Source organism: Macaca nemestrina, chromosome X (genome assembly GCF_043159975.1).
Source record: "Macaca nemestrina isolate mMacNem1 chromosome X, mMacNem.hap1, whole genome shotgun sequence".
Classification (NCBI taxonomy): Eukaryota; Metazoa; Chordata; class Mammalia; order Primates; family Cercopithecidae; genus Macaca; species Macaca nemestrina.
Genome location: NC_092145.1, coordinates 106,081,416 through 106,108,749, shown reverse-complemented (window position 1 = coordinate 106,108,749; position 27,334 = coordinate 106,081,416). Strand labels below are relative to the sequence as shown.

The window sequence follows — 27,334 nt, the reverse complement described above, 5'->3', positions numbered from 1 at the left end:
CTAAAATTTATCCTGAATTTGTCCATATCTCTCTGTCTCCACTATCTCTAATCTACACCAAACCACCATTGTCTCTTGTTTGAACTTTTTTTTTTTTTTGAGATGGAGTCTCACTCTGTTGCCCAGGCTGGAGTGCAGTGGCGCAATCTCGGCTCACTGCAACCTCTGCCTCCCAGGTTCAAGCGATTCTCCTGCCTCAGGCTCCTGAGTAGCTGGGATTACAGGTGCGCACCACTACTCCTGGCTAATTTTTTTTTTTTTTTTTTTTTTTTTTGTATTTTTAGTAGAGATGGGGTTTCACCATTTTGGCCAGGCTGGTTTCAAACTCCTGACCTCAGGTGATCCACCCGCCTCAGCCTCCCGAAGTGCTGTGATTATGGGCATGAGTCACTGTGCCTGGCTTGTTTCAACTATTATAGTAGCTTCCCAGTGGTCTCTCTGCTTCTACTTACGCCCTTCTATAATTCCTTCTCCATATAATAGCCAAAGTGATCTTTCAAAAATAAAAGTCAGATGTCTTCATTCCCTGGCATAGAAGATTTTCCATTGTATTTAAAATAAAATTCAAACTTCTTGCCTGCCTGTGGCATTCGCCTCATCTCCTGTAGCTCTTTCCCTCTCATACTAAGCACTATCACCCTGGCCTTTGTGTTTGCTCTTTCCTTTTCTTGGAACCTTCTTTCTCTGGCTCTACATCTAAGCACACCTTAAATGTTTTTGTTTGTTTGTTTGTTTTGAGATGGACTCTTGTTCTGTCACCCAGGCTGGAGTGCAGTGGCTTGATCCTGGCTCACTGCAACCTCTGCCTCCCAGGTTCAAGTGATTCTCCCGCCTCAGCCTTCCCAGTAGCTGAGATTACAGGCACAGGCCACCATGCCTGGCTAATTTTTGTATTTTTAGTAGAGATGGGGTTTCACCATGTCGGCTAGGTTGGTCTCAAACTCCTGACCTCATACGATCCACCCACCTTGGCCTCCCAAAGTGTTGGGATTACAGGCGTGAGCCACTGCGCCTGGCCTACCTTAAATGTTATATCCTCAGAAGTGCCTTCCCTGACCACCCTCCCTCCACCTTTATCCTCACTCAAATATAAGTCCTATGGAAGCAGAGCCTTTGTCTGTCTTATTGGCTCCCCAGTGCTTAGCACATAGTCAGCATTCAATCAATATTTAAAGAATGAGTGAATAAATCAGGCAGTTTCTCTGAGGATCTGAGTACAACATATCTAGGTGTAAAGATGGAGTCTGGTGGTGTAAAAGGTAAAATGCAGTGGACAATTGAGATTATTTTATTCAGGCTATTGCAATAGGGAGACCATACACTATTGAGAAGCATCTCAAAGAAAAGGAAGGGGACTGGAATTTTATGGAGGCAAGTAGACAAGGGTTGACAATCTAGGAGTCTTTTGGGGCAATGAGGAAGGATAGACAGGTCTTTTCTGAGTCATTGAGGAAAGGTGAAGGTGAGTCTTATCTTGGCCTATGTGGGAGTAGAGAGGTCCTCTGTGGTGAGCCCTTTCTGGAGAGCAAAAGGGTGGGGGATTTTTCTTATTTTTTTCTTATTTTATTTTATTTTTATTTTTTGAGACAGAGTCTCACTCTGTCACCCAGGCTGGAGTGCAGTGGCATGATCTTGGCTCACTGCAGCCTCCACCTCTCTGGTTCAAGTGATTCTCCTGCCTCAGCCTTTCGAGTAGCTAGGACTGCAGGTGCATGCCACCAGGCCCAGCTAATTTTTTCTATTTTTAGTAGAGATGGGGTTTCACCATGTTGGCCAGGTTGATCTCGAACCTCAAGTGATCGCCTGCCTCAGCCTCCCAAAGTGTTGGGATTACAGGCGTCAGCCACCATGCCCAACCTATTTTTTATTTTTATTAATCATTTATCTTTGTTTTGTTTTGTTTTCAGATACAGACCTATAGAAGGGTTGGGGAATTTTTTGACCATGGCTGATTTCCAGGAATACAGGGTTCAGATAAGTTTCAACATTGTCAGTGGTTATCTCAGTTTCCCGATAGGGGCTTCTTCTAGAGATTTCAACCTGGGGTATCAGTTTGGGGGCCTATTCTAGGCACTCACTCTGGAGGCCTATACTTGGGTTCAATCTGAGCAACCTGAGTGACCACTAAGGGCTGTTATTGTAGATCAGTTAGTCTGAGGTCCTAGCCTGAAGGACTTAATTTGTGACTTCAGTTTGGCAGATCAGTTTCAGAGAACTCTACCTGGGAATTTTAGTCTGTAGAACTCAGTTTGGAGGCTCTGACTGCGAGGGGTACTCTATCTGCTAGGCACAGTCAAGGGGCTCATTCTGGATATGACAGGTTGGTGCTCCATCCAAGGTTCATTCTAAGGTTGGTAGTATGACTTTCTTCTGCAGAGCTCAGAGTATTGCTTTAGTATGGGGATCTGAAACTTAATTCTGCAAACTGAGTCTGTTATACTCAGCTTGGGGAGCTTCTTCAGGGAACTCTGGGGAAATCATTTTAGGGGTTTGGTCTAGAAACTGTTTGGGCCACCTGCTTTTTGGTAGTCTGTTCAGAGGCTCAGGCACTGGTATACCTGAGATCAATCTCATTGTATTAGTCAATCAGGAGCTCTGTCTAGATCACTCACTGTTGGATGCTCAGCATAGGCATTCAGACTTTTTTGTTTTGTTTTGTTTTGAGACGGAGTCTCGCTCTGTCGCCCAGGCTGGAGTGCAGTGGAACGATCTTGGCTCACAGCAACCCCCGCCTCCCAGGTTCAAGTGATTCTCCCGCCTCAGCCTCTTAAGTAGCTGGGATTACAGGTGCACACTACCACGCCTGGCTAATTTTTGTATTTTTAGTAGAGACGGGGTTTCACCATGCTGGCCAGGCTGGCTTGAACTCCGGACCACAAATGATCTGCCCGCCTCGGCCTCCCAAAGTGCTGGGATTACAGGCGTGAGCCACCGCGCCCAGCGGCACTCAAACTCCTCAGAGAAGTCTGGGAGTTCCGAGTGAGTTCTCAGTGAGCTCAGGCACTGACTCACTCAAGAGGGCTCAGCTGGCATCAGATGTGATGGCACATAACAAAGAGACAACAAATAATGATGGCTTAAACAAGATAGAAACCTCTATTTTTCTATTTTTCTTTTCTTTTCTTTTTTTTTTTTTTTTTTTTTTTTTTTGTTTGAGACAGAGTTTCACTCTGTTTCGATCATTGCTCTCTGCAGCCTAGATCTCCTGGGCTCAAGCAATCCTCCCACCTCAGCCTCCAGAGTAGCTGGGACTATAACCATGTGCCATGCCAGTAAATTAGTCATATCTGCTTATTATTTTTATTTTTATTTTTTGTAGAGACAGGGTCTCCCTGTTGCCCAGGCTGGTCTCAAACTCCTGGGCTCAAGTGATCCTCCCACCTTGGCCTCCCAGAGTGCTGGGATTACAGGTGTGAGCCATCGAATCTGGCTCAAACCTTTTATTTCTCTTATGTGAAAGCAGTCCTGGCCGGGCGTGGTGGCTCACACCTGTAATCCCAGCACTTTGGCAGGCCAAGGCGGGGGTGGATCACAAGGTCAAGAGATCGAGACCATCTTGGCTAATATGGTGAAACCCCGTCTCTACTACAAATACAAAAATCAGCCGGGTGTGGTGGCATGTGCCTGTAATATCAGCTACTTAGGAGGCTGAGGCAGGAGAATCACTTGAACCCAGGAGGTGGAGGTTGCAGTGAGCCCGGATTACGCCACTGCACTCCAGCCTGGCAACAGAGTGAGACTCTGTCTCGGGGAAAAGAAAAAAAAAAAAAAAAAGCAGTCCTAAGAAACTGCTCCTTTCTTCCATTAAAAAGAATTTTTTTTTCAGATAGGGTCTCATTCTGTTGCCCAGGCTGGAGTGCAGTGGCAAGATCACGACTCACTGCAGCCTCGAACTCCCTGACTCAAGCACTCCTCCCACCTCAGCCTCCCAAGTGTAGCTGGGACTATAGGAGTGCGCCACCATGCCCAGCTAATTTTTTGATTTTCTGTAGACAGGGTCCCACCACGTTGCCCAGGCTGGTTTTGAACTCCTGGGCTCAAGCAATTATCCAGGATTCTTTGAGCCAAAGTTGCCAAAGTATCCCTGCTACACTCAGTTATTGGTAGTTTTTGGCACTCAGCTGATGATGGCAAGCAATGTCTGCGCAAATACGGGGGTGGATTTCAGTACAGCAGCTGGGGCCCTTGATTAATTTCATTCCCTGTAGCTTAAGGTCTGTGAGATGAAATCTCACGGCTACCATAGGTGCATACCGGCGGTTCTCTCTGAGGATTCCGTCTAGGGCTCATTTTGGGCTTTTTTTTTTTTTTTTTTTTGAGATGGAGTCTCACTCTGTCACCCAGGCTGGAGTGCAGTGGCACGATCTCGGCTCACTGCAACCTCTGCCTCCCGGGTTCAAGCGATTCTCCTGCCTCAGCCTGCCGAGTAGCTGGGACTACAGGCAAGCGCCACCACGTCTGGATAATGTTTTCACTTTTTTTTTTTTTTTTTTTAGACAGAGTCTCGCTGTGTCGCCCAGGCTGGAGTGCAGTGGCGTGACCTCAACTCACTGCAACCTCTGCCTCCCAGGTTCAAGCAATTCTCCTGCCTCAGCCTCCCAAGTAGCTGGAACTACAGGCGCCTGCCACCACGCCTGGCTAAGTTTTGTATTTTTAGTAGAAATGGGTTTCCACCATGTTGGCCAGGCTGGTCTCGAACTCCTGACCTCAAGTGATCTGCCCGCCTCGGCCTCGCAAAGTGCTCGGATTACAGGCATGAGCCACTGCGCCCGACCTTGGGCATGTTATTTCCAGGTTCAGACATTAGGTTTTCAGTCTGAGGGAAGCTGTTTCAGAACATGGGCTCAGTCTACACTTTCAGCGGGGAGGACGAGTTTGTGGCTTTAGTATGTGATGGGTCCTTCTGGGAACTCACCCTGGGCCCACTTGCAGGATATCAGTCCCAGTCCCCATACTCCTTCAAGGAGCTAAGTTTGGGGACTCAGTCCCATGGCTCTACCTAGAGGCTCATTATGGGCATTATGGGGACATGACTTTAAGGTTGAGGGTTTGCATGTTGATGGGTCACTCTTTTTTTTTTTTTTTTTGAGACAGGGATCTGGCTCTGTCACCCATGCTGGAGTGCAGTGCTGCCACCTCTGCTCACTGCAACCTCCGCCTCCTGGGGTCAAGCTGATCCTCCAACCTCAGCCTCCAGGGTAGCTTGGAGACCGCAGGCATGTCCCACCATGTCCTGCTAATTTTTGTATTTTTTTCAGAGACAGGGTTTTGCCATGTTGCCCAGGCTCGTCTCAAACTCCTGGACTCAAGGAATCTGCCCAGATGGTTCGCTCTTGAGACACTCATTCTAGTGTTTCAGTTGGGAGAAGATTTGATATGGGAGCCTGATATTTTGTCTGACATATGACTAAGCCTCTCACTGAGTAAGTGCCAGTTTCAGAGCTCAGTCTGCTCAGGTACTAGAAGCCCAGTCTGGAGATTTTAGCCTGAGGTCAAGCCTAGGAGATATGGATGTGATGGCCTCACCTAGGGATGTCTGTCTGGTGGGCTCTGTCTTGGGATCCCAGGCTTGGTCCTAATCTGAAATTTTCTTTTCTTTTCTTTTTTGAGACAAAGTCTCACTCTGTTGCCCAAGCTAGAGTGCAGCAGTGGTGTGATCTCGGCTTACTGCAACCTCCACCTCCCGGGTTCAAGAGATTCTCCTGCCTCAGCCTCCTGAGTAGCTGGAACTACAGGCACGCACCACCACGCCCGGCTAATTTTTGTATTTTTAGTAGAGACAGGGTTTCACTATGTTGGCCAGGCTGGTCTTGAACTCCTGACCCCGTGATCTACCCGCCTTGGCCTCCCAAAGTGCTGGGATTACAGGCGTGAGCCACTGCACCCGGCTGAAATTTTCTATCTGGAAGCATCCTCTGCACATTCAATGTGGTGGTTCAACCTGCATTTTAATCTTGTAGCTCAGCCTGAGGTGTCATACTGAGAGCTGAGTTTGGGATACATGGACTTATAAAGCATTATGCATAGAATTTTGGGGTGTCTGTATCTTTCTTCCCTCCCTCCCTCCCTTCCTTCCTTATTTTGTATTTTTTAATTTTTATGGATTCTCACTCTGTTGCCCAGGCTGGAGTGCAGTGGTGCCACGTCAGCTCACTGCAACCTCTGCCTCCGAGTTCAAGAAATTCCCCTGCTTCAGCCTCCTGAGTAGAGTAGCTGGGACTACAGCTGTGCACCACCATGCCCGGCTAATTTCTGTATTTTTAGTAGAGACAGGGTTTCAGCATTTTAGTCAGGCTGGTCTCGCACTCCTGACCTCAGGTGATCGCCTGCCTTGGCCTCCTGAAGTGCTGGGAGTACAGGCGTGAGCCACCGTACCTGGCCTGATTGCAATTTTAAAATTGGGAAACAAATATGCAATTTGGAATGGTGTTTTTGTAATATTTTGATAACTGTATTTTACCATACTTGACTTCCTTTGTGAACCTATATTTTATTGTATGCATTTAGAAACATTATTCTGGGCTAGGCTCATGCCTGTATTCCCAGCACTTTCGGAGGCTGAGGGAGGATTACTTAAGCCCAGGAGTTTGAGACCAGCCTGAGCAACATAGTAAGAACCTGGTCTCTGCAAAAGAATTTTTTTTTTTTTTTTTTTTTTTTTGGAGACGGAATCTGGCTCTGTGGCCCAGGCTGGAGTGCAGTGGCACGATCTCGGCTCACTGAAACCTCCACCTCCCGAGTTCAAGCGATTCTCCTGCCTCAGAAATTTTAAAATAAAATAAAAACATTCTGTGAAGAGTTATATTGACTTTACCAGATTGCCAATGGGAGTTCAAGTCACAAAAAAGGTGAAGACGTTTGGTACTTAGGATACTCGGCCTTGGACTTCAGTCTCAAAGCTAAATCTCAGGGTTCATTCAGAGGCCTTGGTTTGTTACAACCCGGAGAGGGACTCCAAGTGTGGGGATATCTAGCAGGCCTATTCTCTCTGTGTATGTTTGAGGCCTCAGACTGTGGGAACTTGAACTGAGGTTTTCAATATCTTCGTTTGGGCCTCTCTGAACTCAATCTATGTTGCTGACTCTACAAAAATTGAGTCTCTGGAGCTACTGAGGAGGCTATGCCCCTGAGGTTCTCAGTCTGGAACTACTCTAATTATCATCACATACCATGTTGCTTCCTGCCTCTGTGTATTTGCACACATTTTTTCCCCTGCACAGAAGGCTCTTTCTTCCTTTCAGTAACACCTTCCACCCCCATACACACACACTCCCCATCACCCAGCAAAATTCTACTCAAACTTTAAAAATCAGCACATGTGTCATCTCCTCCGAGAGGCCTGCCACAACCCCCAAGGCTGGGTCAGGGACCCTCTGCTGAACTCCCATGAGTCCCTGTGCTCCTTTCTCCCTGGGCATTGCACAGAGATAGATTTATTGTAGAACTAATCAGTCTTAAGCCTCAGGGCCCCACACTTGCACAGGCCACTTCCAGGTCTTTGGTTACTGAGCCTGGTCTATTTAAAGAGCGTTTAAGAGTTGTCACTGCGCAAGAGAAGTTAAAATAACCTGAAATCTTACAGCTCACATGTAAAAGAAACTAGAAATTTTCCCAAGTTTGACAAAAAGCTTAAAATGTACATTACTAATAATGAGTTGTGAAATTGAAACTTTTCTAAAATACCAATAATAAAAAATTTTACCCAACTGAATTGAAATCAATTGAATTCTTTGTGTTCTCTCTAGAAAATATAAAATACTTGTCATATGAAGAGTCCTATAAACTCTTTGATATCAAAAAATGTAGAAAAATTAGTAGAGAGGTGAATCAGGTAATTAATAAGAGTATTTTATTTTGGCCGGGCATGGTGGCTCACGCCTGTAATCCCAGCACTTTGGGATGCTGAGGCAGGCGGCTCACCTGAGGTCAGGAGTTTGAGAACAACCTAGCCAACATGGTGAAACCTTGCCTCTACAAAACAAAAACAAAATAACATTTTATTTTTCTGGGTTAGAAGATGTTTGTGACATTTGTCAGTTTTTAAAAATTTGTAATTTGTAAATTAGATTTCTAATTTTAAGGAAATACTTTCATCAATAAATCAACAAATAAGTAAAGTGTGCAATTCAATGGCTTTTAGTATAGTTTCTTCTGATTTGCTCCTTGGCTTTCTCCTTAGCTTTCTCACTGTGTGTTCACATAGTTGTCCCAGTGTATACACCTCTCTGGTGTCCCTCTTTGCCTGTGTCCTCATCTCCTCTTATTATTATATTTTGTTGTTTTTTTGTTTTTGAGACGGGGCTTGTTCTGTCGTTCATGCTGGAGTGCAGTGGTACAATCATGGCTCACGGCAGCCTCAATCTCCTGGACTCAAGTGATCCTCCCTCCTCAGCCTCCTGAGAAACTGGGACTATAGCCATCATACCCAGCTAATTAAAAAAATTTTTTTTTTTTGTAGAGATGGGGGTCTTGCTTCGTTGCACAGGATGGTCTTGAACTCCTGGCCTCAAGCAATCTGAGCCATTGCACCGAGTTCTAATCTCCCTTTCTTTATAAGGACATCAGTCATAATGGATTAGGGTCCACCCATACAACCTCATTTTACCTTAATTACCTTTTTAAAGGCTCTATCTCCCAATACGGTCACATTCTGAGGTACTGGGGATTAGGGTTTCTACATATGAATTTGGGGGGTGGTGGACACAATTTAGCTCATAACAGCAACCATTACCTCATCTAATTTTTAGAACACTTTCAACACCCCCAAAAGTAGCCCTGAAGCCATTCAGAAGTCACACTCTATTCTTTCCCCATCCAAGCCCTGGGCAACCATTCATCTGTTTTCTGTCTCTATAGATTTACCTATTCTGTATATTTCATATAAATGGTATCATACAATATGTGGTCTTTTTTGACTGGTCAGTAATTATACGTCCTCTTTCATTCCTGATTTCAGTAATTTGAGTCTTCTTTCTTTTATTTCTTCCTCAGTCTAGCTAAAGGTTTGTAAATTTTGTTGATCTTTTCAAATAACTGACTTGGCCAGGTGCAGTTGCTCACGCCTGTAATCCCAGGATTTTGAGAGGCGAGGCAGGTGGATCGCTTGAAACCAGGAGTTCAAGACCAGCCTGGGCAACAAAGTGAGACACCTCCTCCCAACACACACACACACACACACACACACACACACACACACACACACACACTACCCAGGCAGGGTGGCCTATTCCTGTAGTCCCAGCTAATCAGGAGGCGGAGGCAGGAGGGTCCTTTGAGCCCAGGAGTTTGAGGCTGCAGTGAGCAATGTTTGTGCCATTGCATTCCAGCCTGGGCAACAAAAAAAGACTTCATCTCTAAAAAACAATAACCACCCAGGTCCGGTGACTCACGCCTCTAATCCAAACACTTGGGAAGGCTGAGGTGGGCAGATCACTTGAGGTCAGGAGTTCGAGACCAGCCTGGTCAACATGGTGTAACCCTGTCTCTACTAAAAATACAAAAATTTTTAGTAGAGGGGCATGGTGGCATGTGCCTGTAATCCCAGCGACTCTGGAGGTTGAGGCAGGAGACTCTTTTGAACGTGGGGGAGGTTGTAGTGAGCTGAGATTGCACCACTGCACTTCAGCCTGGGTGACAGTGCCAGACTCCATCTAAAAACAAACAAACAAACAAACAAAAACAACAACTGACTTTTGCTTTCACTGTTTTTTCTTTTCTCTATTGTTTTTCAATTCTCTATTTCATTTATTTCTGTTCTAATATTTATTATCTCCTTTCTTATGCTTGCCTTGGGATTACTTTGCTCTTCTTTTTCTGGTTTCGTGAAGTGGGAGCATAGGTTATTAATTTGATATCATTCTTTCATTTTTATTTTTTTGAGGCAGGGTCTTGCTCTGTCCCCCATGCTGGAGTGCAGTGGCACAATCACGGCTCACTGCAGGCTTGAACTCCCAGGCTCACCATCCTCTCACCTCAGCCTCCTGAGTGGCTGGTACTACACGCATATGCCACAATGCTCATCTAATTTTGTTTGTTTGTTTGAGACAGAGTCTCACTGTGTCACCCAGGCTGGAGTGCAGTGGAGTGATCTCAGCTCACTACAACCTCTGCCTCCCGGGTTCAAGCGATTCTCGTGCTTCAGCCTCCCAAGTAGCTGGGATTGCAGGTGTGTGTCACCATGCCCGGCTAACTTTTGCATTTTTAGTAGAGACAGGGTTTGTCCATATTGGCCATGCTGGTCTCAAACTCCTGACCTCAGGTGATCTGCCCGCGCAAAGTGTGGGAATTATAGGTGTGAGCCACCATGCCTGGCCTAGTTTTCAAATTTATTTATTTATTTATTTATTTAGAGACAGAGCCTTACTCTGTCTCCCAGGCTGCAGTGCAACAGCACCATCTCAGCTCACTGCAACCTCCACCTCCCAGGTTCAAGCCATTCTCCTGCCTCAGCCTCCCAAGTAGCTGGGATTACAGGTGCTTGCCACCACGCCCGGCTAATTGTTGTATTTTTAGTAGAGATGGGGTTTCACCATGTTGGCCAGGCTGGTCTCAAACTCCTGACCTCAAGTGATCTGCCCGCCTCGGCCTCCCAAAGTGCTGTGATTACAAGCGTGAGCCACCACACTTGGCCTAATTTTTAAAATTGTTTTTAGAGATGGGGGTCTCACTATGTTGCCCATGCTGGTCTCGAACTCCTGAGCTCAAGTCATCCTCCCACATTAACCTCCCAAAGTGCTGGGATTACAGGCATGAGCCACCATGTCCGGCTCTTCTTTTTAAATATGCATGTTTACAACTAAAGATTTCCCTCTAAGTGTTGCTTTAGCTGCATCTCATGCATTTTGTTTTCATTCATTTAAAAGTGTTTTCTAATTTTCTTTGTGATTTTTTTTCTTTGACCCATTTGTTGCTTAGCAGTGTGTTAATTTCCACATGTTTGTGAATTTTGTAAGTTTATTTTTACTGATTTTTAACTTCTTTCCATTGTGGTCAGACAACATACTTTGTATGTTCAATCCTGTTAAATCTATTGAGGCCTACTGTATGGCCTAGTGTATGATCTGTTCTGGAGAATGTTCTTGTGCACTTCAGAAAAACGTACAGTTATCCCTGGGTATCTGTGGGAGACTGGTTCCACGACCTCCGGAGAACACCAAAATTCATGGATGCTCAAGTCTCTGATATAAAATGACATAGTATTTGCGTATAACCTATGAATATCCTACTGTGTGCTTTAAATTATTTCCAGGTGTGACTCATGTCTATAAATAATCCCAGCAATTTGGGAGGCCTAGGCAAGTGGATTAAGCCCAGGAGTTCGAGACCAGCCTGGGCAACATGGCGAAACCTGTCTCTACTAAAAACACAAAAATTAGCCGGGAGTGGTGGTGGGCACCTGTAATCTCAGATACTCCGGAGGCTGAGGCACGAGAATTGCTTGAAACCGGGAGGTGGAGGTTGCAGTCAGCCGAGATGGCGCCACTGCACTCCAGCCTGGGCCACGGAGTGACACTCAAGTCTCAAAAATAAATAAATAAATAAAAATAAATAAATAAATAAATAATTTCCAGGTTACTTATAATGCCTAATAAAGTGTAAATGCTATGTATATAGTTGTTATACTGTATTGTTTAGGGGAATAATATCAAGAAAAAAGTATGTACATGTTCAGTGAAGATGCATTTTTTTTCCTGAATATTTTCCATCTGAGGTTGGTTGAATTCACGGATGTGGACCGCCCCCCATAGGGAGAGCTAATTGTATTTTACTGTTGTTTGTCGCAGTATTCTATGCAGATGTTAAGATGCTTTTTTTAAATGCAGAGTTTTAAGGCTACACTCACTGAGTCCTCTGCCCCAGGGCCTAGAATCTGTATCTGTAATAAGTTCCCCACATATTTCCTCCGCAGTACCCACGGATCCGGAAACCATAGCCCCACACGTCCTTCAGGTCTGGTGTCCTTTGATTGAAGTGAGTGACTCTGGTGGTGTCATTGATCGCTCTGACAGATTTTTCTTTTGCTCTAGTCTTGCTGCTAGGTCTGCGGAAAAGAGAATCCTGTGTTCTCAGGCTCGGCTTGCGTCTCATTCTGCCTGGGCCGAGCTACGGAGGGATTGGGCCGCCGGGACGTCACGTGGACCGGGGCCGGATAATGGCGGGCGCTGCAGAAGATGCGCGAGCTCTTTTCCGGGCTGGGGTCTGCGCGGCCCTGGAGGCCTGGCCGGCCTTGCAGGTCAGTGGGACCAGGGCAAGGTCAAGGTTGGGGCCAGGGCAAGGTCAAGGTTAGGGCCAGGGGCAGAACAGGAGTTGGTTGGGCTAGGTGCCTGAGGCTTGGCTAGGCGGCGTAAGAGGAGTTGGCTGGGCGGCGTAAGCGGCCTCCAGGCAACTCCAAGTCTGCTCCCAAGTTGACGTGATGGGCTTGGACCTGTGTTTACAGATCGCTGTGGAGAATGGCTTCGGGGGTGTGCACAGCCAGGAGAAGGCCAAGTGGCTGGGGGGTGCAGTGGAGGATTACTTCATGCGCAATGGTGAGTGAATGTGAGGCGCTGCGACCCGCCTGTGTGGGGGTGTGGAGAGGAGCCCCATCCCGCAGAGCCTGCATTTCCTCTCGAGCAGTTGTGGATTGGTACCTAAAGGCGAGGTGGAATGAATTCAGTTTTTGGAGTCAGAATCCTGAATTCCAGTGCTTTACGGGCTGTGCCACTGACTCGTGGGATTACTCTGGACAAGGCAATTTACCTCCCTGAGACTCCGTTTCCTTGTTCCTAAAATGCGTATAAAAGTATCCACCACAGCGCTGTACAGTAGAAATATTATGCTAGTCACATGTAATTTAAATTTTTTAGTAGCCACTTTAATAAAGCAAAAAGCAGATGAAACCAATATTGTATACGAAATATTTCAACATGTAATCAGTATAAAACATTGAGATATTTTACATTTTTTAGTATTGTTTTCAAAATCTGGTATTTTACAGTTTTAGCACATTTCGATTTGGCCTAGCCATATTTCAAGCCCTCAGTAACCACCTGTGGCTGTTTGGACAGCAAAGATCTTCACTGTAGGCTTGTCTTGAGGGATATACAAGAACAAGAGGCCCAGTAGAGGGCCTGTTGCATAGTATGGTTTTAAAAAAAAGCCTTCATTCAATTTCTAGCTTTGGAGATGACATTAGGCACAGTCATCTCTCTCAAGAAAGTATACTATCCAGTGAGGATCCACACACGTAAATAGTTACAACATTGATAGATTTTCTGATAAAGAGGAGCTCAGTGTGCATGGGGTAACAGGCTGGGGAGACAGGTTCTCAGTGGAGGTGGTGAATTGGGCTGGATCTTAATGAGAAGGAGTTAACTAGGTGGGGGAAGCAGAGAGACAGCAATACTCAAGTTCTGTGGCATGAGGGTATAATGTATTATATTTGGAAAGTAGCAGGGAGCTCAGTATTGGAGTATGGGTGTGTGTGCATGGGGGTGGGTGGAGGAGTGGTAGAGAATGAAGCTGGGGTATGGGAAGCCCCCCTGAAAAGCATAAGACATGGAAGCCCTTATGTGCCTTTGATTTTATCATTTAGGCCAGTGTTTGCCAAAATTCATGCTAACTAGTCCTGTTAGATGTTCAGTGAAGAAGCTTCTCCAGTCACGTTATGTAAGAAAAACTCTTTTCTTCTGCTCCCACTGAAAAGTCTCAACACTCATGAACATATTAAAGGCTTGGGTAAGAATAAGAACCACTAAAAAACCTGTTTGCTTTTGTTTCTCATTAGCTTTCTATGGATAGTGTCCCTTAAGACCCAGCAGAACAGATATTTCTCAAAGGCAAACTATGAAACACTGCAGTAGGTGGTAAAAATTTGTGGGCAGGTTCTAAGGTGAGAAATAGGGTGGGATTTGCTGGCTAGAAAGTTCAGGAAGTAATCAGTATGAAGCATAGCCTGGAGAGGGAAAGACTAATGAGAATGCTGTTTTTGTCTGGACACTGATGAGGCCTGAAGTAGGACAGTGGCAACAGGCATGGAAAAGAAGGGGTGGAATAGGGCCTTGGAGATTGGTTGGCTGTAGACAGGGAGGGAAAAAGAGGCAAGTTCCTGGTTTGAGTTGATGGGTGGATTAGGTGTCTTTTCACGGAGTAGAGGAACCCTGGAGGATGCGAAGCAGGTTCAAAGAGTAAGGTGATGAGTCTGGCTTTGGATATGGAGGATTTGCGGCATCTGTGAAATGTTCAGTCACAGAGTAGTCTCAGTTGGAGATAAATTTGGGGGATATTAAGTTTGAGTGGTAGGCAAAACCAAGAGTGTGGATGAGCTCTCCCAGGGAAAGCACATAGAGGGGAGAGGGCTAGGAGCTTTGTGGAAGACTTTCTTGAGATACTCTCTAATTCAGAAAAAGTAGAGCATAGGCCCATAGGTAACTGAAGCCCAGAGAGGAAGGTGGCTCGGTCAGAGTCACACAGTAGGATGTCAGTGTCAAGGCTATGGTGATTTCATCATTGGAATTACTATGTCCGTTTCTTCTTAACTATCCCATTGGTCTGTGGCTTCTTTTTATCAGTGGAACCACAGTTGTGAAGGTTCTCTACACTTCAAAAACTTCAGCTTTTACATGACACAAATTAACATGGATTATGGATCTTCACTGTGCTAGGCATTGTGTTGGATGGTTCCTCCTAACAGACCTTTGAGGAGGCCACCATTAGCCCCACTTTACAGATGAGAAAACTGAGGCTCAGAAAGAAGTAGCTTGCTCAAGGTCTCATAGAGGGAAGGCTAGTTAGAATAGGCCAGATGAAAGAGGGTGAGTGTAGGGCTAGGAGTTGTGGAAAGAGGCCTTGGTAGGAAGAGATTGGAAATGAGGTATTAATATTTAGTGGTTCTTTAAAAACTTATGTTAAAACCCGGAATGCAGAACACTTTAGCAGATAAAAGGCAGGATGGAAGAGATTGGAAATGAGGTATTAATATTTAGTGGTTCTTAAAAAATTATGTTAAAACCTGGAATGCAGAACACTTTAGCAGATAAAAGGCTTACTGTGCCTTTACCCACCCAAGTTGCAGATCCACCAAGTAGATATTGAAGAGCAGTGGGCAGGGGTGATGAAGTTGGCTGGTCTTTGACTCAAGGGCCCTGTCCTTTTCTACTTAGCTGACTTGGAGCTAGATGAGGTGGAAGACTTCCTTGGAGAGCTGTTGACCAATGAGTTTGATACAGTCGTGGAAGATGGGAGTCTGCCCCAGGTGAGCTTACCATGGGCACAACTGCAGTCTCCCTACCGGCAGTCTTTCTTCTCCCCAACTGTCTGTTTTGGGCCAAAACTCTTGACTGTGACTCTCTGTTGCCTAGAGGAACAAGTGTGGCCTTTCCAAACCCTGCCTTCTTTTATTTCTTTCTATACATCATTCCCATCCAGGCCTGTTCCTCACCTCCATCCCAAGGGCAGGTCAGGCCAGTCCAGATCCATTTTGGCTCCCCAATAAGATTACCTGCCCTTTTACATCTTCTTTCTTTCAAAGCCCAGTTCTAGAGCCTTCCCTGCTAGTTAGGCCCTCTTTTGCTGCTTTAGGCCCTCATGTCATGCGTTAGGCCCTCATTTGAGCCCTTCATATGTGGTTGCTTCATTGGTTAATTCCTTGGGGAGGAAAGAGCCCTGTTCTCTTCTGGAAATATCCAACCTACTCCCGACTGTTGCTTCAAAATGGGCTGTTTGTATAGTAGATTCTCTGGAAAATCCAAACTGGTTGAATATTTTCTTGGTAGGTGAGCCAGCAACTGCAGACCATGTTCCACCACTTCCAGAGGGGTGACGGGGCTGCTCTGAGGGAGATGGCCTCTCGCATCACTCAAAGAAAATGCAAGGTCACAGCCACTGCACTTAAGACAGCTAAAGAGACTGATGAGGATGAAGATGATGTGGACAGTGTGGAAGAGATGGAGGTGAAGTGGGTGCCCCCTGGGTTGGGGATGCAGATGTTTTCAATTTTCTGGGAGAGCAGCTAGATTCACAGGGAAGTGATAAGGGAATGGTGGTGGTTGGTGATAGTAGTGGTATCCAGAGAGGGCAGGGAAGTTTCCTAAAGTTACACAGCCAATCCTGGAAAAACTGGAGCAGAGCCTGGGTCTCCAGTGGCCAGTGTATTCAGCTCTCTTTTAAATCTCCCCTCCAGGTCACAGCTACGAATGATGGGGCTGCTACAGATGGGGTCTGCTCCCAGCCTGAACCCTCTGATCCAGACGCTCAGACTATTAAGGAAGAGGATATAGTGGAAGATGGCTGGACCATTGTCCGGAGAAAAAAATGAGTGGGCATGGTTGGAAATGGCTTTGGGCCCTTATTTGCTAGTTCTGAGAGTTGTCTGTAGGGTTTTTTTTTTTTTTTTGAGGATTGTAGACCTGTGGACTGGTTACCCCATCTCTACCCTCTCCCCTGTTCCCCTGTCTAGCTCCCTCCAGGGCAAGGAAACCCTAGGGTCCTTGGTCTTGGGGGTGGGGGGGACCTTGTCCAGCACATTCCCTTGGGCCTTTAGTTAACATCTGAGTGACGAAGCCGGGTTCCCCAGTACAGTGTCTTTTGGGTGCAGTCATTGTGAGGAAGGGGATGAGTGAGTGTGGGTGTGGCTGGAGGAGGATCTAGATGCCAGTGGACGGTGGGCAGGTGGATTTGGGGAGGACAGGACCAGCAGCAGCAGCAGTACTCAGTGATAGGGGGCTGGCTGGGTCAGGAATGTGAGATGAACATGCAAGTGGAAGGGAGAATAGGTGAAGATGTGAACGAAAGTAGCTCTGGAGCCTTTCCCTTACCCCACCCCCCACACACGCAACAACTCTGTACCCCTGCCCAGAACTTGGAACCTCCCAGGAATGCTGCCTTCCTGCAGCCCAGCCTCCAGCCCTGGGTTCCCTCAGGAATTCGAAGACCTTGGCTAGGTGGTGAGCTTGGAAGGGCTGGGCTTTGCTTTCTGTCTCCTGTAACCTCTTTCCTTACTCCTTATCCCATCCCATTTGAGTTCAGGAGTGAGGCTTAAGATCTTAATAAATAATACCTTACTGCTTAACCTGTGGCTTGACCTGTGAGGAGTAGCCTTCAAATCCACCTTCTGGGAGCTGAGCTTCAGAGTTTACAAGGGAGCGGTTTTCTGAGCCCACCCTAGCAGCCTGGTACTTCGGACAACCAAACAGATGGACGAACGGAGCACAGCAGTGCTATGAAAGTTACTGTAAGCCTGAAATAAACTGTATTTTTCTTTAAAAAAAAAAAAAAACAAAACGAGTATCCATTGTCTTCCCCCCGTTCCCCTGTCCTGCCCGGTGGCCCTGCCATGGGTCTGGACGATAAAATACTGGGTAGCCTTGGGGCCGGGTCGAAGCTGTAAGCCATGGGAGAGGCAGGAGAGGTCTGGTTGCCACCCCACGTGGAGTTGTACGTGTGAAGACACTGGCTGAGGAGGCAGGGGTGGGTCGGGGCCCCAGGGTCAGTGGCAGAGCTGGCAGTTGAATCCAGGTCTCCTACCTCTGGTGCTTTGTGGGGAATTGGGTGGAGGCAGGATCTGTGCTAGGGTATTGAGGGATGAGGGAGAAAAACGACCTAATTCAGGTGGGTCTAGCAATGGCTCCCACCCTCTCTGGGGACAGGGATTAATAAAAATTAACATCACTGTAGGAATATATTTTTTAAAAGCCCACGTTTTGTGAAAAGATGAATTAAAAAACCCAAGACCCAGCATTCGGGATTGAAAGTGCCCGTGATGGGAGTTCAAGTATTGACTGAGCTGGGAGGGAAGGGGCTAGAGCCCCCAATCAGACATGGGCAGCTAGAGTGTGGGGTGGGGGCTCCCAGTTTGCCCCAAACCCTCTAGGTCTTGTCTCGGGTCTGGGGGGATTCGGGGGGTTCAGCAGTGGCTCCTAAAGCAGCCACCGGTGCCTCCTCCATCTCCCTGTCCTCAGACAGTGTGGGCCCCGGGCAGAACGTGTCCCCTCGGCCTGCCCGGCCAAGCACAGCCATCCAGCGTCGCTGTAGTTCCTCTGTCTCAGGGCTGAAGTACCAGCTGAGGTGGCTCTGGGTAATCTTGAAGACATGCCTTCTGTCAGGCCGCTCCCCTGCCTCGGGTGGTCCCACCTCGAAGCCAATGAGGGGCAGGCTGCGCTGGGCTTTCACATCCTGCGGGGAGGAGGGACAGAGCTGGGGCCACCTTGGGGCTAGACCTTTCCCCCTGCCCCAGCTTCTAACTGGTTTTGCATATGCTCTTGTCTTCTTCCCCTACTCAGGAACCTTCCGTGGCTCCAGTGTTATCAACAGGAACATGTCAGAACTGGGGCTAAAATGCAGGCTGGTTTAAATACCTGTCTCCCCCCGCCCCTGCCTCTTCCCACAAAACTGCTGGGCTAATCTCTTTAGCATACCAAATAATGTTTTCAGGCCTTTGTCTATGCTATTGCCTCTATCTGCATACTTTTTATTTTATTTTTTTGAGACTCTTGCCCTGTTGCACAGGCTGGAGTGCAGTGGCATGAACTTGGCTTACTGCAACCTCCACCTCCCGGGTTCAAGCAATTCTTCTGCCTCAGTTTCCTGAGTAGCTGGGACTACAGGTACACGTCACCATGCCAGGCTAATTTTTGTATTTTTAGTACAGAAGGGATTTCACCATGTTGGCCAGGCTGTTCTTGAACTCCTGATCTCAGGTGATCCACCTGCCTCGGCCTCTCACAGTGCTGGGATTATAGGCGTAAGCCACCGTGCTTGGCCCCATCTGCATACTCTTACCCACTCCAAATTGGACCTAGCAGTTCCCCATCTCTACTCCTTCCAGGAAGCCAGGCCCACAACTCAACCTGGTTTTCCCTACATACCACAACCACTCTTTGTCTCTAGCCAGTCATTGTCTCTCAAGGGTTGGGGTTCTGATTTCCTCTTAGAGATAGTCTCACCTTATCTTCCAAAGCCAAGGAGAGGTCAATGACTGGAGGTAAGGGGGTACCCTGGCTTTGCCAGGTGGCTGAAAGGACCCAAAGGAGTAGGATGCATACCTGAGGGGCTCCGTAGATATACAGCACCAAAGGTTCATTTTCAGGGACCACGAACCATGCCTTGTGCCATCCTTTGCCACCCTTCTCCATGTAGTGCAGGAAGCTGCAGATGACACTGTTCTCCGCAGCCACCGAGGCCTGTTTCTGTGGCCAGAGACACAGGACATCGATGTTGACAGAAGGCCTAGCCTGGCTCCTCCTGGCTTTAATGCCTCCTCAGTGTAGGGACTGCTATTCCCATCTCAGATGAAGACGCTCAAGCTCAGGTGGCAGGAGTGATTTGTCCAGTGCCACCCAGTGAATCAGCTAGAGCTAAGATTCAAAGCTAGGTTTGTCTGCCTCATTTGGGCAACGGCTGCTGCCTCTACTGGCCAGTGGAAGGAGTGTGTAGATCTCAGTCAGGCATTCTTTCTTCAGTCAGGGCATTCATTCCTCAAGCCATTCACACATTTAGGCCTCATGTTTTCTTCTGTCTTTCATCACTCATCCATTTTCTACACTCAGTGAGAGGTAATCTAGCATTGTGGTTTTAAGGGGGTATGTGGGTGGTTAATGAAGTCTGGCTTAGAATCCCAGCTCTAGATGAAAATGTATTGACTTGGAAGGAGAGCAAAGAGGGCTGATGTGAGAATTAAATGAATTAATATATGCAAAGTGCTTAGAATAGTTGCTGGCACAGGGTAAGTACTCTTTTAAGTGTTAAATAAATACCTAGATTTATTTTTTAAAAACCTCCAAAATGTGTGTTTGTGCATATATGCCTAGAAAGATAGGATAAGCCCTAACAGTGGTTAACTTTTGGGTAGAAGGGATATGGTATTTTATTATTTTTTGTTTATATTGTTTTACTTACCCTACACTTTGTAGTAACAGAAGACAATTTTTAATTTTTTTTTTTTTTTTTTGAGACGGAGTTTCGCTCTTGTTGCCCAGGCTGGAGTACAATGGCGCGATCTTGGCTCACTGCAACCTCCGCTTCCCAGGTTCAAGCAATTCGCCTGCCTCAGCCTTCCCGAGTAGCTGGGATTACAGGCATGTGCCACCTTGCCTGGCTAGTTTTGTGTTTTTAGTAGAGACGGGGTTTCTCCATGTTGGTCAGGCTGGTCCTGAACTCCCAACCTCAGATGATCCGCCTGCCTCAGCCTCCCAAAGTTCTGGGATTACAGGCATGAGCCACCACGCCCGGCCAATTTTTTAATTAAAAAAAAAAAATCCAGTGCTGCCACTTATTTGCTGTGTAATTTGGGCAAATGACCCCTCTGGGCCTCAGTTTCCTCGTTTGTAAAAGAGAACAATAGCATGAGCAGATTAGTTACTGTGGGGATTAAATGTCTAAGTACTTAAAGATGACTGTCTTTCATTCGCTCTTGTCCTCATTTTACTCACTCCAAGCCTGGGTCCCTTGATCACTACTGTTTCCCAGCTACTCGGACCTCCTCAGTCTCACTGGGTAGAGTTGGAGCCCATTTGCCCACTGTGGGAGACTTAGTCAGGGGCCTGGCTCTTACCTCCAGGATGGACCTCCGGCGCTGGGGTGTGTGCTGGCTGCAGGCTGGACTGCTCCCAGGCACCCCGTGCAAGGCCACATAGCAATCAGTGCACACACGGTTGGAGCGGTTGTTGTCATAGACGAGGCGGGCCCGGAACTCGGAGCACTTCCCACAAACCACCTGGGGTGGCAAGTGGGCAAGAGCAGCCTGATTCCAGCGGGTCTTCCCTTCAGCATACCAACTCCCACAGCAGACTTGCGGCCTCCCACCACTTGGAGGGTACCCACTCTGCAGTGGGCCTTTGGGCTGCCAGGCTGTCCCCTCCCTAGCTCTGCCCCTGCCTCCCAACACTCACATGCCCGCAGGCCTTGCAGTGGTGCCTGCGTTTGGTGATAGAATTGAAGGGCTCCTGGCAGCGCATGCACATGGTGACTTCCTTTTCCCGGATGGGTGTAGGTGCCCGCTTCCCAAGATCCACGTTCTGTGGGGAGGGCCAGGTCTCAGGTCAGAGACAGCTACTCCCCAACCCAGTCCAGCCAGCCCTTGTTCCTCCTCCAAGGCTTGGATTATCATGGGGTGGGGATGGGCTGGGGGTAGGGGGAGCAGCCACATTCAGAAGACCTGCCTTTAAGTCCTGGCTCTGCTCCTAGCTACTGTGCTACTGAAGACAAGTCATTTCTATTATACTTTCTGGGCCTCAGTTTCCCCAATGATTTCTCTGTGGCCCTACCAATGGAAGACTGATTCTGAGGTCATGCATTGCCTCTCTGGTCATTACCCTCTGGGAAGGGGAGAGGATCATCTAAAGGTCAGGTGGGGATTTGAAAGTCTGGAAGGGGTCCCAGTACAGGGGAAAGAGGGCAGGGACTCTTACTGGAGAGTTGGGCGGGGTGTCCTCATCTTCCCTGTTTGTTGAGTTCAACAGTTTGAAGGTCTCCAGCGTCTGTTCATGCTTCAGGAGGGTGGAGTTGATGGCCTGGGGAGGAGGTTTAAGAAATGAGAAGTCAGATCACCCCACAAACCACCCATTTCTACCTTCACCTCACCTTCCTATACCCTAGCCTGAACTTAGAAAAGCTGGGTTTCAGACCTAGCTCTGTCGCTGGTAGGTGGATGACTGAACAAATCCCCTCCCAAATCCAGGTCTCAGTGTTACAAGTGTAAAATGGGGGAGGGGGAGTGGTGGCTGAAAAACCTCAGGTGGCTTTCTTGGCCACCTTCTGGGCTTAAGATTTTACAGAGCTTGACACCCTCACCTTACACACCCTCAGAGAAATCAGCTTCCTAAAAGAAGAGTTTGTGAGTTTCTGCTCAACCTCTGCACCTCAGTTTGCTTATCTGTAAAATGGGGATAGTAAAGTTTGTTGAAAGGTGTCTGGGACCATTCTGGTTAGATGTGAGTTTTGAGGGAGAATCCATCAACCCCTAGGAGATTGTTAATACTCTTCTAGCCCCCTACCACAGAACCTTGGATGTTACCTGGACCCAGTCTTTCTTCTCCTCCTCAGTCCTTGGGGTGGGGAATAAAAAAGAAAGATGTTTGGTTAGGCAGGCCCACAAAAAGCAATTGGAGTGGAAGAGCAGGTGTTTTGGAGTCAGAAAGACCTGGGTTTGACCCTCCTCTTCTTCACCTATTATTTATATGACCTTGGGCAAGTCACATAATCTGCCTGGGTTTATTTATTCAACGATTATTAATACTTTCCAGACCCTGTGCTAAGAACTTGAGCTTCAGAGAGGACCCTGCCCTCAAGAAGCTCATGGTCCAGTAGAGGAAATAGACAGGGACAATACAGGGAGATGATGGTGAAAATAAGGCCAAGGAGCCCAGAGGAGGGGACATGCCCCAGTCTGAAGTTTGGGTGAGGACTTTTCAAGTAGGTGCTAGGCCTCAGGTAGAGGGGTAAGGGTGAAATGTATGGGAGAGAATATAGAACATAAAAGAAACCATGTCAATAATTATCAGTTGGCCAGGTGTGGGTGGCTCACGCCTGTAGTCCCAGCACTTTGGGAGGTCAAGGCGGGTGGATCACTTGAGGTCAGGAGTTGGAGACCAGCCTGGCGAAATTCTGTCTCTACTAAAAATACAGAAATTAGCTGGGCATGATGGCTCATGCCTGTAGTCCCAGCTACTCAGGGGGCTGAGGCATGAGAATCGCTTGAGCCCAGGAGGTGGAGGTTGCAGTGAGCGGAGATCGTCCCACTGCACTCCAGCCTGGGCGACAGAGTGAGACTCTGTCTCAAAAAAGAAAAAAATATTCTCTGTTGCTGGGATGTCAAGTTTGAGAAAAGAGGGTAGTTTTTTTTTTCATTTGTAAAATGGAGATAATGATTATCACTCTCTGGGTTCTGAGCAGTAACTGAGGTAACGTGTACAGTGCTCAGCACAATGTCTGGCACACTCGATGCTCAATCAGTGTGAGTTCTCCTTCCCTTTGTCTTCCTTCCCTGACTCTTCTATCTGCTCTGCACTGCACTGCAATCACCTTATTCTGATTGTATTCTTTTTTTTTTTTTTTGAGACGGAGTCTCGCTCTGTCACTCAGGCTGGAGTGCAGTGGCATGATCTCGGCTCACTGCAACCTCAGCCTTCCAGATTCAAGCCATTCTCCAGCCTCAGCCTCCCAAGTAGCTGGGATTACGGGTGTGCGCCACCACGCCTGGCTAATTTTTGTATTTTCAGTAGAGACGGGGTTTTGCCATGTTCACCAGGCTTGTCTTGAAACTCCTGACCTCAGGTGATCCTCTCTCCTCAGCCTCCCAAAGTGTAGGGATTACAGGCATGAGCTACCGCGCCTGCCCTATTCTGATCATATTCTTTTAAAAAATTATTTTATTGGCCAGGTGCGGTGGCTTACGCCTGTAATCCCAGCACTTTGGGAGGCCGAGGCAGGTGGATCACCTGAGGTCAGCCTAGCCAACATGGCATGGCAAAACCCCGTCTCTACTGAAAATACAAAAATTGGCCGGGTGTGGTGGCGAGAGCCTATAATCCCAGCTACTTGGGAGGCTGAGGCAGGAGAATCACTTGAACCTGGGAGGCGGAGCTTGCAGTGAGCCAAGATGGCGCTACTGCTGCCACTCCAGCCTGGGCAACAAGAGAGAAACTGTGACTCAAATAAAAAATTATTTTATTTATCTATATTTTCTAATTTATAATTGCTTAGAAGTGAACAAGTGTTGCTTTTTATTTTTAAGAGCCACAATAGGCCGGGAGTGGTGGCTCATACCTGTTGTCTCAGCACTTTGGGAGGCTGAAGCGGGAGGATCGCTTGAGGCCAGGAGTTCAAGACCAGCCTGGGCAACATAGTGAGACCTCATCTCTACAAAAAATACAAAAATTAGCTGGGCATGGTGGCATATGCTTGTATTCCCAGCTACTTGGGAGGCTGAGGCAGGAGGATCACTTGAACCCAGGAGTCTCTTGAGGCTGCAGGGAGCCATGATCATGCTACTGCACTCTAGGCTGGATGACAGGGAGAGACCCTATCTCAAAAAAAAAAAAAAAAAACAAAAAAACACAAAAAACTACAGTAGTGTTTTTTTTGGCTGTTCATGCTGAGGTGTGTAGGGTCCTGATATTTGTAATTTACTTTAAAATGGTTCAGCAAAAGACATTTAATGTCAATAGTTGTTGACTCTTAAATAAGTGGTTGTACACCCTGATACACACATTAAAATCACCTGGGGACCAGGTGTGGCGGCTCATGCCTGTAATCCCAGCACTTTGGGAGGCCGAGCCGGGCAGATCACGAGGTCAGGAGTTCGAGACCAGCCTGGCCAACATGGCGAAACCCCGTCTCTACTGAAAATACAAAAAGTAGCCGGGTGCAGTGGCATGCACCTGTAGTCCCAGCTACTCAGGAGGCTAAGGCAGGAGAATTGCTTGAACCCAGGAGGCGGAGGTTGCAGTGAGCCGAGATCGCACCACTGCACTCTGGCCTGGGCGACAGAGCGAGACTCCGTCTCAAAAATAAATAAAAATTAAAAACTAAAATAAAATCAACTGGGGAGCTTTTAGAGCTCTCCATGTTCAGGCTATCCCCCAAGCCCATTAAATTAGAATCTCTGCAGATGGGTCCCAGGCATCCGTAATTTTTAAAAGCTCCCCAGCTGATTCCAATGGTTGCCAAAGTTGAGAAGCAGCTGTCTAAGTTGTGGGCATCTGGGTGCTTGTACTTATATTTTTCTGGATATTTGAAAATTTACATTAAATTTCTGTTTTCTTTTAAGGGCAGTAAAAGTGACTGCAAAGCAAAGCAAACCCTCCATGCCTTCCTGCGGCCACTAGGAGGAAATCCTACACTGCTTGGCTGCCCCTTCTGGACCCAGTGTCCCACTGCAGCCCCTTTCCTCTCTGAAGATGATGAGTCCCTGTCACGTGGCTTGTCACTCCCCTGGATGTGCAGGGCATGTGCTTTGCTCTCACTTTCCCTGCTGCAGGCCTCCTTGAGGCTCTCAATCTCCCCAAGCTTCAAGACTCACTTCATCCCCCAGGAGGACACCCTCTATCTCACATTCATCTCTCTCTCCCACCTCCTCACAGTCACAGCCAGTCATTTCTCACTTTCTCACAGCCTGTCAGAAGCAGGCCATCTACTGACATGAATCCATCCTCTGACCCTCACCATGACCCTGATACCCTTTCACCTGGGCCCTCAGAAGGCAGCATAGACACTGGTTAGGAACGTGGACTCCAGGGCTGGATGACCTGAGCTCCAGTCTCAGCTCTGCTCCTTTCTTGCTCTGGGATCTTGGGCAAGTACATAAATATTCTTTTTCTTTCTTTCTTCTTTCTTTCTTTTTTTTTTTTTAAGAGGCGAGGTCTCGTTATGTTGCCCAGGCTGGTCTCGAACTCCTGGCCTCAAGTGATCCTCCTACCTGAGCCTCCCAAAGTGCTGGGATTACAGGTGTGAGCCAGTGTGCCCTGCATGCAGAACTGTCCTACACCTAAGTTTCCCCATTTGTAAAGTAGATTTATGGTAACAGTAGCTACTTCTAGGGCTCTTGTAAGCTTTTGACTAATCAACTTAGACTTAAAATTTTAAGTTAACATTCACTCAAATCAGTACCTGGCAAAAAGCTAAGTCTTCAGGAAATATGAGCTATGATTATAATCATCCAAGTAGAAAATGGATATGAAAGGCCCCTCTGTTAAATGGCTGGCCATTATCCCATGCTATTATTTTAAAATGTTTGTTATAAAAAACTTCAAGCATACAAAAAAGTAAACAGGATAGCACAAGTACAATACATATCTATATACCCACTATAGAGATGCAAAATTTTTTTATATTTTGCCATATTTACTTCATATATATGTACATACAGTCACACGTCACTTAACCACGGGGATGTGTTCTGAGAAAGGTGTCATTAGACCATTTCATTGTTGTGCGAATATCAGAGAGTGTACTGACACTAGTACACTAGATGGTCTAGCCTATGACACACCTAGGCTATAAGGTACAGCCTATGGCTCTTAGGCTACAAACCTGTAAAGCATGTTACAGTTGTACTGAATATTGTAGCAATTTGTAGCACACTAATTATTTGGGTATGTAAACATATCTAAACCTAGAAAAGGTATAGTAAAGCCAGGCGCAGTGACTCATGCCTGTAATCTCAGCACTTTGAGAGGCCACGGCAGGCAGATCACTCGAGATCAGGAGTTTGAGACCAGCCTGGACAATATGGCAAAACCCTATCTCTACTAAAAATACAAAAATTAGATGGGCGTGGTGGCGTGCACCTGTAATCCCACTTACTCAGGAGCCTGAGGCAGGAGAATTGCCTGAACCTGGGAGGCGGAGGTTGCAGTGAGCTGAGATCACGCCACCGCACTCCTGGGTGACAGAGTGAGACTCTGTCTCAAAAAAAGAAAAGAAAAGGTATAGTAAAATATGGTACTTTAATCTTATGGGGCCACTGTGTATATATGCTCTGTCATTGACCAAAATGTTGTTATACAGTGCATGACTGTGTATGTGTATGTATGTATATGTGTGCAAATGTGTATGTATGGTTACATATGTATTTTTTGGGTGCTGAACCACTTTTAAGTAATTAACAGACATTGTGATACTAAGCCCTCAGCATGCACTGCTGCAAAACAAGGCCATTCTCCTGCATAACCACCATACCATTATCACACCTAAGACAGCAATAATTTCTCAATATCTAATGTTCGCTTTACATCCAAATTTTCTCTTATTGTCCCACAAATGTCTTTTAGGGCTCTTTATCCCAAACCAGTCTTCTGTCATGGACCAAGTACTGCATTTGATTGTTATGTCTCTTAGATCTCTGAATCTACAATAAACTGTTTGTGGTGGTATTATTCATGTTGGGTTTCACATCCCATTCTTCTCTCTCCTCTAACAAAATCCACCAGAAGAAATTCTTGCTTTAATTAGGGAGAGCTTATTCATTTTCCAAACGGTTCCCCCGGCAGGAGTGCCACATTTCCCCACATCGTGAAGTACTCACCCTGAATCTAAATGGCGTCTAACCCTTAGGGATCACCCCCACCGCTGAAGAGCAAGCCTGCATCTTTGGGGAAAGGTGCCCATCCTGTCTCTGGAACAATCTCTGGGCCTGGAATGCCTCAGCATAGCTGAAGAAAAGGGAGGTAGGCACTGGAGGAAAGGCATAGGCAAGGACAAGTACCTGGCCTGGAGCTCCAGGGAGCGCTGCTTTCCTGACACCAGGAAGGTTCGAGGCAGATTGAGGTTGGAGCTCTCCTTTAGCTGAATGGAGGGAGAAAGGGGCATGGTGAGGCCACTGAACTCCACAGGGCCCTAGCCCTCTGCACACATACACACA

The 27,334-nt window shown here is 47.0% G+C and overlaps 2 protein-coding genes across 5 annotated transcripts in view; one reads left to right on the top strand and one right to left on the bottom strand.

Annotated features, from left to right (window-relative positions):
• Nucleotides 1-12,088: 12,088 nt before the first annotated feature.
• LOC105493778 (TSR2 ribosome maturation factor) lies at nt 12,089-17,051 on the top strand. Of its 2 annotated transcripts, none has more exons than XM_011761672.3 (5): nt 12,089-12,232; nt 12,437-12,527; nt 15,141-15,232; nt 15,753-15,929; nt 16,160-17,051. In XM_011761672.3, exons 1-5 carry the CDS (start codon nt 12,152-12,154, stop codon nt 16,292-16,294), a joined length of 576 nt encoding a protein of 191 aa, XP_011759974.1. In that variant the 5' UTR covers nt 12,089-12,151; the 3' UTR covers nt 16,295-17,051. The 2 variants fall into 2 exon arrangements, with proteins under 2 accessions (XP_011759974.1, XP_011759975.1); XM_011761673.3 differs by lacking the exon at nt 12,089-12,232 and adding an exon at nt 13,574-13,716 and having other exon boundaries at nt 12,443-12,527.
• Nucleotides 17,052-17,208: 157 nt separating this feature from the next.
• Nucleotides 17,209-27,334, bottom strand: part of LOC105493779 (FYVE, RhoGEF and PH domain containing 1) — a 50,445-nt gene continuing 40,319 nt past the window's right edge. For all 3 annotated transcript variants that reach the window (XM_011761674.3, XM_071088983.1, XM_071088984.1), the window contains exons 12-18: nt 27,179-27,258; nt 21,989-22,019; nt 21,384-21,485; nt 20,865-20,990; nt 20,528-20,689; nt 19,020-19,163; nt 17,209-18,150 (exon numbers count right to left, since the gene is read on the bottom strand). In XM_011761674.3, the coding sequence (XP_011759976.1) occupies nt 17,845-18,150; nt 19,020-19,163; nt 20,528-20,689; nt 20,865-20,990; nt 21,384-21,485; nt 21,989-22,019; nt 27,179-27,258 (951 nt within the window). In that variant the 3' untranslated portion in view covers nt 17,209-17,844. The remainder of the gene's footprint in view (nt 18,151-19,019; nt 19,164-20,527; nt 20,690-20,864; nt 20,991-21,383; nt 21,486-21,988; nt 22,020-27,178; nt 27,259-27,334) is intronic.

Excerpts from the sequence above, each read along its gene's own strand:
- LOC105493778 (XM_011761672.3), top strand. The coding sequence starts at position 12,152 with ATGGCGGGCGCTGCAGAAGATGCGCGAGCTCTTTTCCGGGCTGGGGTC. Across the intron at positions 15,233-15,752 it reads AAGATGGGAGTCTGCCCCAG|GTGAGCCAGCAACTGCAGAC; the intron begins GTGAGCTTACCA and ends TTTTCTTGGTAG. Across the intron at positions 15,930-16,159 it reads ACAGTGTGGAAGAGATGGAG|GTCACAGCTACGAATGATGG; the intron begins GTGAAGTGGGTG and ends TCTCCCCTCCAG.